This window comes from Myotis daubentonii, chromosome 18 (genome assembly GCF_963259705.1).
Source record: "Myotis daubentonii chromosome 18, mMyoDau2.1, whole genome shotgun sequence".
NCBI lineage: Eukaryota > Metazoa > Chordata > Mammalia > Chiroptera > Vespertilionidae > Myotis > Myotis daubentonii.
Window position 1 is genome coordinate 43574048 of NC_081857.1, and position 12637 is coordinate 43586684.

General features: G+C 57.4%; 2 protein-coding genes and 1 pseudogene across 4 annotated transcripts in view; all 3 read left to right on the forward strand.

The window, feature by feature from the left end:
- The window catches only part of LOC132220813 (E3 ubiquitin-protein ligase TRIM11-like), a 32080-nt gene that overhangs the window by 8709 nt on the left and 10734 nt on the right, over nucleotides 1-12637 (forward strand).
- LOC132220812 (E3 ubiquitin-protein ligase TRIM38-like) overlaps nucleotides 3712-12637 on the forward strand; it is a 45335-nt gene continuing 36409 nt past the window's right edge. For 2 of the 3 annotated variants that reach the window (XM_059674439.1, XM_059674438.1), the window contains exons 1-3: nucleotides 3712-4243; nucleotides 5928-6023; nucleotides 6744-6974. In XM_059674439.1, the coding sequence (XP_059530422.1) occupies nucleotides 3785-4243; nucleotides 5928-6023; nucleotides 6744-6974 (786 nt within the window). In that variant the 5' untranslated portion in view covers nucleotides 3712-3784. The remainder of the gene's footprint in view (nucleotides 4244-5927; nucleotides 6024-6743; nucleotides 6975-12637) is intronic. The other variant, XM_059674437.1, reaches the window with a different exon arrangement.
- On the forward strand, nucleotides 9567-11049 carry LOC132220872 (polyadenylate-binding protein-interacting protein 1-like; annotated as a pseudogene).

Consider the following 12637-nt stretch of genomic DNA (forward strand, 5'->3'; position numbering starts at 1 on the left):
CCGGGGAGCCCTGTGGGGGGAGGGGCCGGGGAGCCCTGTGGGGGGAGGGGCCGGGGGCCCTGTGGGGGGAGGGGCCGGGGAGCCCTGTGGGGGGAGGGGCCGGGGAGCCCTGTGGCGGGAGGGGTCGGGGGGCCCTGTGGGGCGAGGGGCGGGGGGGGGGGCCCTGTCGGGGGAGGAGCCGGGGAGCAGCCAGGAGGCTGTGGATTCACTGCTGGGCTCAGCCCTGGCACCTCCCTGTGGCCTGACCTTCCCAGCAGGTCACAGGGCTGAGCAGTGAGCCTGCCCGACCACCAGGGGGCACCCGCGAGGCAGAGAGGAGAAGCCTGGGGAGGAGCTGCCCCACAGGGAGCTGAAGGGGTCACAGCCTGGGGGGGGGGGGGGGTCGCTCAGGGACAGAGCCCGGCCTGTGGACCTCAGGGCCTCGGGTGTGATTCCCGGTCAAGGGCACGAACCTCGGTCAATGTCTCTCTCACATGGACCTTTCTCCCTCCCCCCCTTGGTCTCCCTCCTTCCCTTCACTCTCTCTAAAAAATCGATGGAAAAAAACATCTTTGGGTGAGGATTGGAGAAAAAAGAGTAAGTCTAGGTGGGGCGGACAGTCCTTTTTAAAAAAATATGTGTTTTATTGATTTCAGAGAGGAAGGGAGAGAGAGAAACATCAATGATGAGAGAGAATCATCCATTGGCTGACCCTGCACGGCCCCTACTGGGGATCAAGCCCCCAACCCGGGCCTGTGATCGGGAATGGAACTGTGAGCTCTTGGCTTGTAGGTGGGTTCACACTCAGCCCCTGACACACGGGCTGGGCCCTGCAGTCCTTTTGCTCTAAGTGCCGCCCCCATGGTGGCTCCCGGCTCCCAGCTGGGTGCTGACTGGTGGTGGTGCTGACAGTGTCTGACCCTGCAGAGCGACGCTGAGGAGGAGAATGAGGGCGGAGGTCACCAGCCCTTTCCACCGCCCCCTTCAGAGCAGTGATGAGAGCATAGGGACCTAAAAAATAGCAAAAAATAAAATAACATCCGCCCAGAAGATGAGGGCCCCCGAGGGGGTTGGTCGGTGGCCACGGCAGGAAGAGCTGCAGTCGGGCCTGTGGGCTGTGCCCCTCCCCGACCTCAGACGCTCCTGCTGGCCCAGAGCCAAGTGAGGACTTCTCCCCTTTTCTCATGGCTGTAGAAGAAGGACTTTGACCCACCACTCCCCGCCCTGCCAGGCCCAGCCCAGCCATGTCAAACACTTAGGGCCATTTCCTGGTTTACTCCCCAAATCCAACAGCGCCCCGCCCCCCACGACAGGCAGTTTCATTTCTGCTTGAGTCCCGCTCAGGACTTGGAAAGTGGCTGCTCCAGGCGACTCCCTCCAGCGAGTGTGTGGCATTGGTAGTGGCCCAGGTACTGGGGAGGGTCCGGGCGGGTCTCCCAGGGAGGGAGATGACACTCAGTGTGAGGACGGGAGGGGGTGCGGTGGAGGGCCCGGGTGGCAGGGAGGGGCGTGTGTCAGACATCAGGGCCTCTGGACTCTGTCCCTCCAGGATCCTGCCCCCCAGCCCTTCTCCGAGGCCGCTTTCGCTTCCACCAAACTCCAAGCTGATCCAACCTCAGGAGATCTGGGTGCGAGGCGGGGGGAGTGGAGGCCGGGACAGGCCCTCAGGGCCCCTGGAGGGCAGGTCCTGTCCTGGGGACACAGCCCAGCCACAGAGGACCCCAGTGTGTCCCGGGAAATCACCCGCCCAGGAAGGGACTCTGAGCAGAAACTCTCTGTGGCTCCGGAGGCTGCCCTGGCTCTAGAGGAAGAGGGGTCCAGTGGTCTCAGGGATTCCTGGTTGTGCTCCCTCCATTGTCAGGTCCCAGGAAGGTCGATCTGCCACCTGCCCGCCTCCCTCCGCTCCCAGGAGGGCAGGCCTGGCTCCCCAGGAGCTGCAGCCCCAGGCCAGGTCCCAGGGTCCCTCCTTGGCTCTCTGGTTCCTGGGTCCTCCCTGGAGGATCTTGGGGTCTTGTCTCCCCATTTGCTCGCCTTCCCCTCGTCCCCCAGGGTTCCAGGTGCCTGGAACTTCTCCTGGGAGACAGTCCTGGCTGGAGGAGAGAGGTCACCTGACTGCACCTCCAGCCCAGGCCTTTCCTTTTTTAAAAAAAATATTTGTATTGACTTCAGAGAGGAAGGGAGAGGGAGAGAGAGGAAGATTGATGATGTTTCTCCTGCACGCCCCCCACTGGGGTTCGAGCCCCCAAGCCAGGTATGTGTCCTGACCAGGAATGGAACTGTTGCAGAAGACCAGAGAAAAACCAAGCAACGCTTTTAGAGAAAAGGAGTGGCACTGTTTATTTATGCCGGAGGACTCAGGGAATAACTTTCCCAATCTGAGTACAGTAACATGTAGTGGGCTTCTCTTTTATATCTCTCTGGGGTCTTTGTCCCCCAAATATGGATTATGCTTCTGGTCCTTTTCCACAGGCTTTCCAAGAAGGCCCCCAGGTGTTTGGACTCTCCGGGCCATGTCTGATGGTCTGGCCTGGCACCAGCATTAATAACCCCTCCCTCCCCCGCTCTGGGGAAGGTGCTGTTCACAGTTTTATGGCCTCTGTATTTAGATAACCGGTTCTGCAACACCAGTTTCTAGGAAAGAGATAGTGACTTGATTATAGGTTATCAGGAATGTACACTGGGCTTGCTGGCATAGATTCAGATTGCTAGCTCCCCACCACCACCCCTAATATCAGGGTTACATTGGAATTAGCCCTTTTTAGCCTTCTCAGAACCCTGACCTCCTGGTCCAAAGGTGGACGCTAAACCACTGAGCCAGCCGGCCGGGCGCCTCTCAGGTGAGGGAGAGCCTGGAGGGACTCACTGGGTCTCAGGTGCCCTGTTGACCTCGGGTTCATCCTGGGTGGGTTTCCGTGGAGGAGATTTTTTCTATTGTTTCTTACAGAAAAAGGAAGGGAGGGCGGACAGAGAGCGGGGGAGAGAGAGAGAGACCTTGGGAATGGAACCCGGGACACGTCAGTGTGTAGTGGACGCTCTAACTACTAAGCCACTGCCCAGCCTTTGTTCCCTGTGGGGGGGAGTCGGGGGAAAGGCTGGGGGTGTAGAGGCTCAGCAGGTCCACAGTCACTGTTTCAATGGAAACTTCCTGAACCACCAGTTCCTTAAGTTGCAAAGAAATGGTCTTGGAACCAGTTATTCCCAATTATTCCTCATGTTCCTCAGGTGGGAGAGTCCCCCAGGCCCGCACTGGGACCCTGGGGCATCCTGCCTCGCCCTCGCCCTCCCTGTGTCTGGGCTCCAACACCAGCTTCCCCCTGATGGATGGTCTCTATTGGGGCTTCCTGCCCCCCCGGTGGCCATGAATCAATGGAAATGTGACCAGTCCTACCCAGTGTGGCTCAGTGGAGAGAGAATTGGCCTGGGGACTGAAGGGTCCTGGGTTAGATTGCGCTCAAGGGCACGTACCTGGTTTGCAGGTTCCATCTCTGGCCCTGGTCAGAGTGCATGTGGGAGGCAGCCCATGGGTGTGTGTCTCTCTGTCTCCCCCCTCCCTACCGCTCTCTCTAAAAATCAATGGAAAAACATCCTCAGTGAGGCTACATCTGCATGTTAAATTCTGTTTCATTTTAGTGAATGGAATTGGGGTCCCTACCCTAGTCCACAGCACAGCTGCACTCTCTGCAGCGTCTACTTTTCAGACCGTTTCTTTCCTCCAGATAAGACCTCCAGGCCTGGAAGCCGGGGTGGGTGTGCCGCCTGCGCTGTAGGAGCCTCTGGGTCTGGCATTGCAGCTTCCCGCAGAGACATGGCATCGGCCGCCGCCAGCAAGAAGATGCAGGAGGAGGCCACCTGCTCCATCTGCCTGCACCTGATGGCCGAGCCCGTGAGCATCAGCTGTGGCCACAGCTACTGCCAGGCCTGCCTCCTGCGCTTCATGGGCCCGCCCTCCTCAACACGGAGACCGCAACACAGGGAGACCTTCTCCTGCCCCCAGTGCCGGGCTCCCTTCCAGAGAGGCAGCCTGCGGCCCAACAAGCAGCTGGGCAGCCTCATCGCCGCCCTCCAGGAGCAGGAGCAGCAGCAGGAGCGGGAGCAGCAGCAGGAGCAGCAGCAGGAGCAGGAGCTGCCCTGTGAGGAGCACGGGGAGCGGCTGCACCTCTTCTGCGAGGATGACGGCCAGCTCATCTGCTGGCGCTGCGAGCGCCATGGGCAGCACAAGGGCCACAACACGGCGCTCGTGGAGGACGCGAGCCCCGGCTACAGGGTGAGTGCCCCCTCATGCGTCCGAGACCCCCTCATCCAGCCCAGTGGCCCCTCGGGTGCCAATACTCCCATCATCCAGCCCAGTGCCCCCTCCTGCGCCCCAAGAACCCCCTCATCCAGGAGGGAGCCCAAGGTTGGGACCCTGAATGCTAGCTTTCCTCCTGTGGTTCTTTCTTCTAGCGGGAGGTAGGGGTGAAGGCCTGGAGGGGCGGGAAGCTTTAGGGTGGATCCTCCCTGAATGAAGTCCTGGCTGTCCAGCCTCACCTGCCACGAACAGACAGACTCACCCAGGTCCCCGCTGCAGGATGAACTGGTCCCAGCTCCAGTGCGCCATGCAGTGCAACCCACACATGGGTGATTTTTTGTTTTGTTTGATAATCCTCACCTGAGGATATTTTCCATTCATTTTTAGAGAGAGTGGACGGGAGGGGGAGAGAGAGAGAGAGAAACATTGATCTGAGAGAGACATGGATTAGTTGCCTCCTGCAGGCCTGTGACCAGGGCCAGGAAATGGCAGCTGAGGTTCATGCCTTTTGACTGGAATCGAACCCGGGACCCTTCAGTCCACATGCTGAGGTTCTAGCCGCTGAGCAAGACCAGCCAGGCCGCACCTGCAGGTTTTATCGCCTCTCGGGTCAATGTAAGGAGACAGCACCATGTGCAGGGGCGTGTGGGGGAGTGAAAGCACAGGGACCAGGATGCCACCTCGTGGGCAGCCTGCCGTCCAGTAGGGAAGACGCACCAGCAGAGGGACTGCCCAGCCTCCATGGCCTGGGGAGTGGGAAGGGGGACCTGGGTGCGGGTGGTCTTGGGGATCCCTCCCAAAAGTGAGTCCTGAAGGAGCCTAAACACTAACCATTCATCCCAGCCAGTGGGGCTCAGTGGTTGAGCATCGACCTAGGAATCAGGAGGTCACGGTTGGATTCCTGGTCGGGGCACATACCTGGGTTTCGGGCTCCATCCCCAGTGTGGGGCGTGCAGAGGCAGCCGATCCATGATTCTCTCTTGTCATTGGTGTTTGTGTCACTCTCTTCCTTTCTGAAATCAATATATAGCTTATGTAATAAAGAGGGAATATGCTAATTAACCATCACACCATCACAAAGATGACAGCGCCCATAGCCAATAAGTAGAGAATATGCTAATTGACCTCCCTGCCCTAAATGATGGCGGTGCCTCATTTCTTCACCCCTCCACCGCCCAGGGCCACCCGAGGTTTGCGCTGCCGGCAGTGGCAGCAGCAGACATGTGATGGGGCGTCGCCATCCCCTTATGGCCGGGTCACCTCTGCCCCTGAGGGCGCCTGGACTGTGAGATGGGGCAGGCCGGGCTGAGGGACCCTCCCTCCAGTACATGAATTTTCATGTGCTGGGCTCCTAGTATACACACGTTTTAAAAAAAAAATTAATGGTTTTTAGGAGTGCTGAGAAAAGAGAGGGCTGTCCTGTGAGAGGGCCCGTAGCAAACGCACAGCCAGGGCGCAGGGGGGGTGTAGGGAAAGGCAGGTGTCGCCGAGCCTTCCATCAGCTCAGTCGAGGTCCCCCACAGGCTGTCCTGGCCATTAGCCGAGAGGAGGGTCAGGGTGACAGGGACAGAGAGAGCCCCGGGCCCTGACATCCAGGTTCTTCCCGTCAGAGGGAGAAGGGAGATGTGGTCAGCAAGGGTCACTCCATTTCTTCCTCCAGGAAAAGCTCCAGGAAGCGGTGAGGAAACTGAGGCAACTGGAAGAGGAATGCACGAACCAGAAAGCTTTCATGGCGATGCAGATGGCCCAGTGGGAGGTGAGAATGGGGGGCTCTTCCCTTGGCCGCTGGAGGGCACCCCCCTGGGCTCAGGTGCAATCCCCACCCAGTCTGGCATGTGCAGGAGGCAACAGCCCATGTCTCTCTCACATTGAAGTTCCTCTCTCTCTCCCCACCCTCCATCCCTGCCACTCCCCTCTCTCTAACAATCAATGGAGAGAATATCCTGGACTGAGGATTAACGACAACAACAGAAAAAGAACAGGGATTTCTTGGTGTCATGCTCTGTCTGTCCTGGCGCTTAGGCGTAGGGTCTGATCGGGCCAAGCACAGTGATGGTGTCACTGAACCGGAGCAGCAGATGGAACCCGGAGAAGAAGTCATTGCCCTCCTTGTCCACATCGATGAGAACTCATCTCCTCCCCCCCCTCCTTCCAGCAGGAAATGGCCAGGAGGCCAGTGCCTGTCGGAGCCGCAGAATCACATGCCTGTTTCCCGAGAGCCGTCCCCACTGGTTTTCCAACCTTCTTTACTTTATTTTATATTTGTATGTATGTCAGAGAGGAAGGGAGAGATAGAAACATCCAGGAAGAGAGAGAATCATGGATCGGCTGCCTCCTGCACGCCCCCCACTGGGGATGGAGCCCGCAACCCGGGCCTGTGTCCTGACCGGGAATCCAATGTGACCTCCTGGGTCACAGGTGGACGCTCAACCACTGAGCCCCGCCGGCCGGGCTGAGCGTCCTCTCTTGACTGTAGGAGAAGATAGCGGCTCAGAGACAGAAAATCCGCGTGGGCTTTCAAAACCTGTGCTGCACCGTGACGGAGGAGGAGTGTTTGAACCTGCAGAAACTGGAGATCGAGAGAGCGGGCACTCTGCAGAGACTGAGGGACAGTGAGGCCGACCTGGACCAGCAGAGCCGCCAGCTTGAGAGCCACATCCGGGAGCTGGAGGAGCGATGCCAGGGCTCCGCCCAGAAGCTGCTGCAGGTGAGGCTGAGCCTGGGAGGACGCCAAGGGGGCGGGCCTGAGCTGCTGGTGGGGGAGGTGGGGGGCGTGGGAACAGAGGACCGCCTGCCTGTCTCAGTGGTGGCCCATCAGTGTGGGGGACTTAAAGGCAGATTTCTCTTATTCTTATTTAGTTATTTTGTTAATCCTCATTTATGGATATTGTTCCTTTGGTTTTAGAGAGAGTGGAAGGGAGAGGGAGAGAGAGAGAAATGTCGATGGGAGAGGGACACATTGATTTGTTGCCTCCACAGGTGCCCCAACCCTTTGCTGGATATCAAGCCCGTAACCAAGGCGTGGGCCCTTGTCAGGAATTGCTATTGGGACCCTTCAGTCCACAGGCCGACGCTCTAGCCACTGAACCACACTGGCTAGGGCATAAAGGCATATTTCTTTTATTTATCATTTTTTAACGTATTTTTTTTATTGATTTCAGAGAGGAAGGAAGAGGGAGAGAGAGATAGAACATCAATGATGAGAGAATCATTGACCAGCCCTGCAACCCGGACATGTGCCCTGACAGGGAATAAACCCTGACCTCCTGGTTCATAGGTTGATGCTCAAGCACCGAGCCACACCATCTGGTCTAAGCCTATTCCTTTTAGAATATTGAACAGATAAAACCTACAAGGTGGCTCCATGGTCTACAGGGCTCTATATATAAATCAGAAAATTGTGATTTGGTTCAAAACTCCAGTGTGGCTCAATGGATAGAGCATCAGCCTGAGAACCAAAGGGTCCTGGGTTCGATTCTGGTCAAGGGCACGTACCTCGGATGCAGGCTCCTCCCTGGTCCAGGCCATGGTCGGGGCTCATGCATGAGGCAGCAATCAATGTGTTTCTCTCACATCAATTTTTCTCTCTGTCTCTCCCTCCCCCTCCCACTTTCCCTAAAAATCAATGGAAAATTATCCTTGGGTGAGAATAAGGAAAAATGAAATCCCCTGCAGGTAGAGGGGGTGGGTTCCTCGGCCGAACAGGCTCAGGGGATGGCTGCTGCTCCCACATGCCTGTGTCCAGGGGCACAGGATCCTGAAGGTCAGGTGATGGCGGGGACCAGGTGGGGCCGCCCCATGAGTGATGGGTGAGCCTGGCCTGATGGGCCCTCCTTCCAGCCTCAGGAAGGTGAACCTCCCGCATCTGCCAGCTGCTGGTCCCAGGTGCGGCTGGTGGAACTGGAGGGCGCCCCTCAGGGTGACCATGTCTCATGGCCGCTCCGCCCCCTGGGTCACTGTGGCCACCACCTCAGGGCCCAGTCTGGGTGCCGTACATCCACCCACCACCAAGAACCAAGAGGCTTTGTGACAGGTGGCCTCTGGCAGGTGCGCTCTGAGGGAGGTGAGGCCAGAGGGAGCGTGGGGGGCTCCCCACCCCCTTAAGCAGCTACAGGCTCCCCAGCACCTCAGCAAGGAAGCGCCAGGTCAGAGGCTGAGAGGTGTCCTGCTGTGCTGACCTTGCAGAGGCCGGAGTGGGGATCGTTGCCCGGGGTGTCCATCTGTTACCCAGAAACTCCCGGTGGGCTCATCTGCCTGTCGCTGTGTCCAGTCACGAAGGCAGGGATGAGTCCCATAAGGTGTTTACTGAGAAGGCGGCCCACCCAGCAGACAGAGTGCTTACACGCATGGAGTCCTGACTCCCAGCAGGTGCAGGGACCGAACTACAAAGGGAAGGGGCTGGGTGCTGTGTGCAGCCCTGGGGGCCTCAGCCATCAGCTCTTGTCCTCAGTCCCCAGGCGATGAGATGCTGTTGGTCAGATGGTGTTTTGGCTCCTGGTGGGTGGGCCTGACCCTGCTCATGGGTTCTGCTCGCTGGGCTCACAGCTCAGTCACCCCCCCAGTCACTTCGCACAGGGCTTGGGAAGGAAAATTAACAAAAATGTAACCCTTGTTCACATGTAAGAAACTCACCCCCTGTTCCCATAAGTGTGTGTGTCCTAAGATTTAAAAGAACAGGATTGCTTTTCAGAGTCATCCAGGTGCTCTCCCGACCAGGGTGTAAGCCCCATCCCATCCGAACCCAAGGCCGGGCCTGCCCTGTGCCTCTGGGAGGGAGCAGCACCCCATCAGCATGGTGTTCCCACACTCACCTGTGCCTTTGTTTCCCGCAGGACGTGGAGGGCGCCCTGAGCAGGTGAGTGCTGAAGGAAGGGCCAGAGGAGTGGGGTGCGAAGCCGCGGGGTGCCCTGCTGAGCAGCTCTGGCCTCTGCTCCCCCAGGAGCCAGGCTGTGCGGCTGGAGACGCCGGAGGTCGTATCCTTGGAGATTCAGACGGAGTACCAGTTCCCCTTGCTCTTCTTTGACCAGAGCAAACAGTTCATGAAATTTCAAGGTACGTGAGGACATTGCCAAGCACCCAGGGGACCGAGCTCAGTGCAGCCTCCACCCCATGGGTCACAGGGGCAAATGGGAGGGTTTCTACTTTATGGTCACAACCCTGAGCTCCCGTCGCTGGTCTGAAACAAGGCTCAGACTCCAGAGCACAGGCTGCTCTTATCCAAATAAACTTTTTTGGGAGGCAGGTCCCCCTCCAGCCCAGAGCCCCGAAAGCCACCCAGGGCCCACGAGTGGGGTGGGAACGGCCCACGGGGTCCCTTTGTGGGCCCGTGGGGGAGGGTCCCAGGAAGAAGTGCCCACCCACCGCTTCCCAACCCTCTGAGGGACATTCTAGGAACACAGGAGACCCCAGCATCACATTCCCCAGCAGAACTGGGGGTCCAAGATTCTGAGATGGCTAAAGCCCAGGTGGTCCTCCCTACCCTGTGAACGCCCACGCTGTCAGCCAGCGCCCTGAATTCTACCCTTGAGGTTCTTCTAATTACACAGGACCCCGCGAGGATGAGCCCCCTCTGTCCGTATTTGTTGGGGATTTCTTGAGCCATCTGACAGAGCAGCCTGGCAGTTTTGACACTGACATGGAGCAGTTTGCAGAGACCCTGAGTCGCCGGGTCACCACGGACGAGGCTTTGCAAGAACTTGTGGACCTCATCTATCAACAGGCCACGTCCGTGCCAGACTTCAGCAACATGGGAGCTGGCCTGTGTAAATACCTGTGCAGTCGCCTGACCATGAGTTCACAGAGGGCCCGATTCCGCCAAGTGCTGCTTCAAAGACTACAGACTCAATATGACCTTAGAAATGAAGCTGCCAAAGGAGATGAAGCAGCTCGGAGACAATTCCATGGGTTCGTGCTCTTTATGGCAGAACTTCATATTTGGCTGAAGATCGAAGAAACTGGACAGCTTCAAAGAGCTATTCAGTCTTTTCTCCGGGGGCTGTGCGATGCCCTCCTTTCTAACCCTGTGGATGATAATGCAAGTTGTGCAGACAAATTAATGAGTTGGACATGGCCCGAGTTGAAAGATGTCTGGAAGGGACAATGAAAGACGGACATGGACGACGTTATCCAGAGGATTGGAAACGTCGCCCTGGACGCGCCCTGCAGTGTCGACGTGAGGCACATGCTCTTGAAGCTTGTAGAGCTCCGGTCAAGTGACTGGGGGAGAGGCCCTGTCACCTCAGCACCGAGAGAAGCAGCACCTGAGAATGATCCCGACTGTTTGTGACGGAACCGCCATTGGGTCCAGCGGATGGTGCTCCTCTCCCTGCAGCTGATCCCGACGACCAGGATTCAATCAGGAGTGACCTGAGGGCGGGAGGGGATGGGGGAGGGGGGAGGACACATGTGATACTTTCAACAATCAAGATTTATTAAAAACAAAAAAGAGTGACTTGAAAGAAAAGGCTCTTTTTCCAGATTGTGAAGAAAATGGAGCAGGTGTGTCCGGGGTGGTGACCGTACTTGGATGATATTGACGATGAGGTGGACCCAGAAGCTTATGCACAGTTTTGTTTGGAACCAGAGCGTCAGCAGAAGCCGTCGGGTTAAACGTCCACGGGTCAGAGTGAGGAAGCCGTGCAGGTGATGGTGGGAACCGGACGCAGGAAACCTGTCACACTTGTACCCGATGGAGGACGCAGAGTGATGTTACCAATGTCCGCACCTTCAGTCGTGTGTGACACTCCCTGCCACAATAAACTCTATTCCCTGGAACTTAAAAAATACAGTAAAATGAACTAAAATAAACTGTGTTGCACGGCCGGTTTGGCTCGGTGGACAGAGGGACGGCCTGTGGACGGAAGGTCCCAGGTTCCATTCCAAGGGCAGGTCCCTCTACCAATCGGTGTGTGTGTCTCTCTGTCTCTCCCCCTCCCTTCCTCTCTCTAAAGGTCACTGGAAGCCTGGCTTGTGTGACTCAGTGGTTGAGCATCGACCTATGAACCAGGAGGTCGGGGTTTGATTCCAGGTCAGGGCACAGGCCCGGATTGCGGGCTCCATCCCCAGTGCGGGGCGTGCAGGAGGCAGCGGATCCATGATTCTCTCTCGTCATTAATGTTTCTATCTCTCTTCTCTCTCCCTTCCTCTCTGAAGTCAATAAAAAATATATTTTAAAAAATATAAAGAAATTTAAAAAAATTATAAAACTAAATAAAAACATAAATATAAAAAAGCGAACACATAGCCTATACATGTAGAATTATGTATGTCTGAATATACATATGTACATACTATGTTGTACATTCTATGTACAGTCTATGGTGCATGTGTAGACATGTACATATATGTGTGTATATATACAAACACACACACATAGAAATGTGAGAGCCCAGGCGCACCCTCACCCGCGGGCACACTCAGCACTGGGGTCAGTTTCATACGCGGATTCATTTAAGAAGCGCCTTCAGGGAAGTGGAAGAAAATTGTGAGAGAGAATCACGGACCAGCTGCCTCCTGCAGGCCCCACCCTGGGGATCCACCCACAACCTGGGCCGGTGCCCTGACCGGGAATCGAACCCTGACCTCCTGATTCATAGGTCAGTGCTCAACCACTGAGCCACACCAGCTGGCTCCCAGCTCACATCTCTGTCTGCCTCCTCACTGCCTATTCTGGGTGTGCCAGCCGGCATGTCCATAGTCTGTTTTTTCCCTTTAAAAATTCATGCAATTTGTGCCTCTGACTGAGCTTGCTTAGGACGAATAAGAACAATTTGTTGCATCAAATTGCCAGAAGAAAGTGCTGTATGTAGCTGTGGCCTCGGCACACGGCACCCTGTCTGTGCGTCCACATCCGTGTGCTGAGTCAGCGCGGGCACCGCCAATAACGGTCACGCTCGGGGCTGTCACATAAGCAGCCGGGTGACCTGGCCCTGCTGACCCCGCACCCAGGTCGCCCGCTGTTCCCGGGCCTGGGAGGGGGCTGTCACCTGGACCCCCGGCAGCTGCCACCCCCATGGGCACGGGGTCACCAGGCGGCCTCGGGCCCTGGCTCCAGGGCGGGAAAGGGGACGTCTCACCCTCGGGTGAGCGGGGCTGGGTGAACCCATGTCATCGTCCCCGTCTGCCTTCTCTCCTGCCCCGTCTGCCAGGGACCCGCACCCAGAGCTCTCAGGGGCGAACCTTCACCTCATGGCGGGGACTGTGGCCTCATGGTGAGGTCCAGGCCCTCTGCCCTGCAGTCCTGGCAAGAAGGCAGCAGAGTCAGTGGAGCCCCAGCTTCCCTCCTCCTCTCAGGGGTCCTCACAAGGGAGCCCAAGGCCTGGAAGGGGCCGGGGAGCCCTGTGGGGGGAGGGGCCGGGGAGCCCTGTGGGG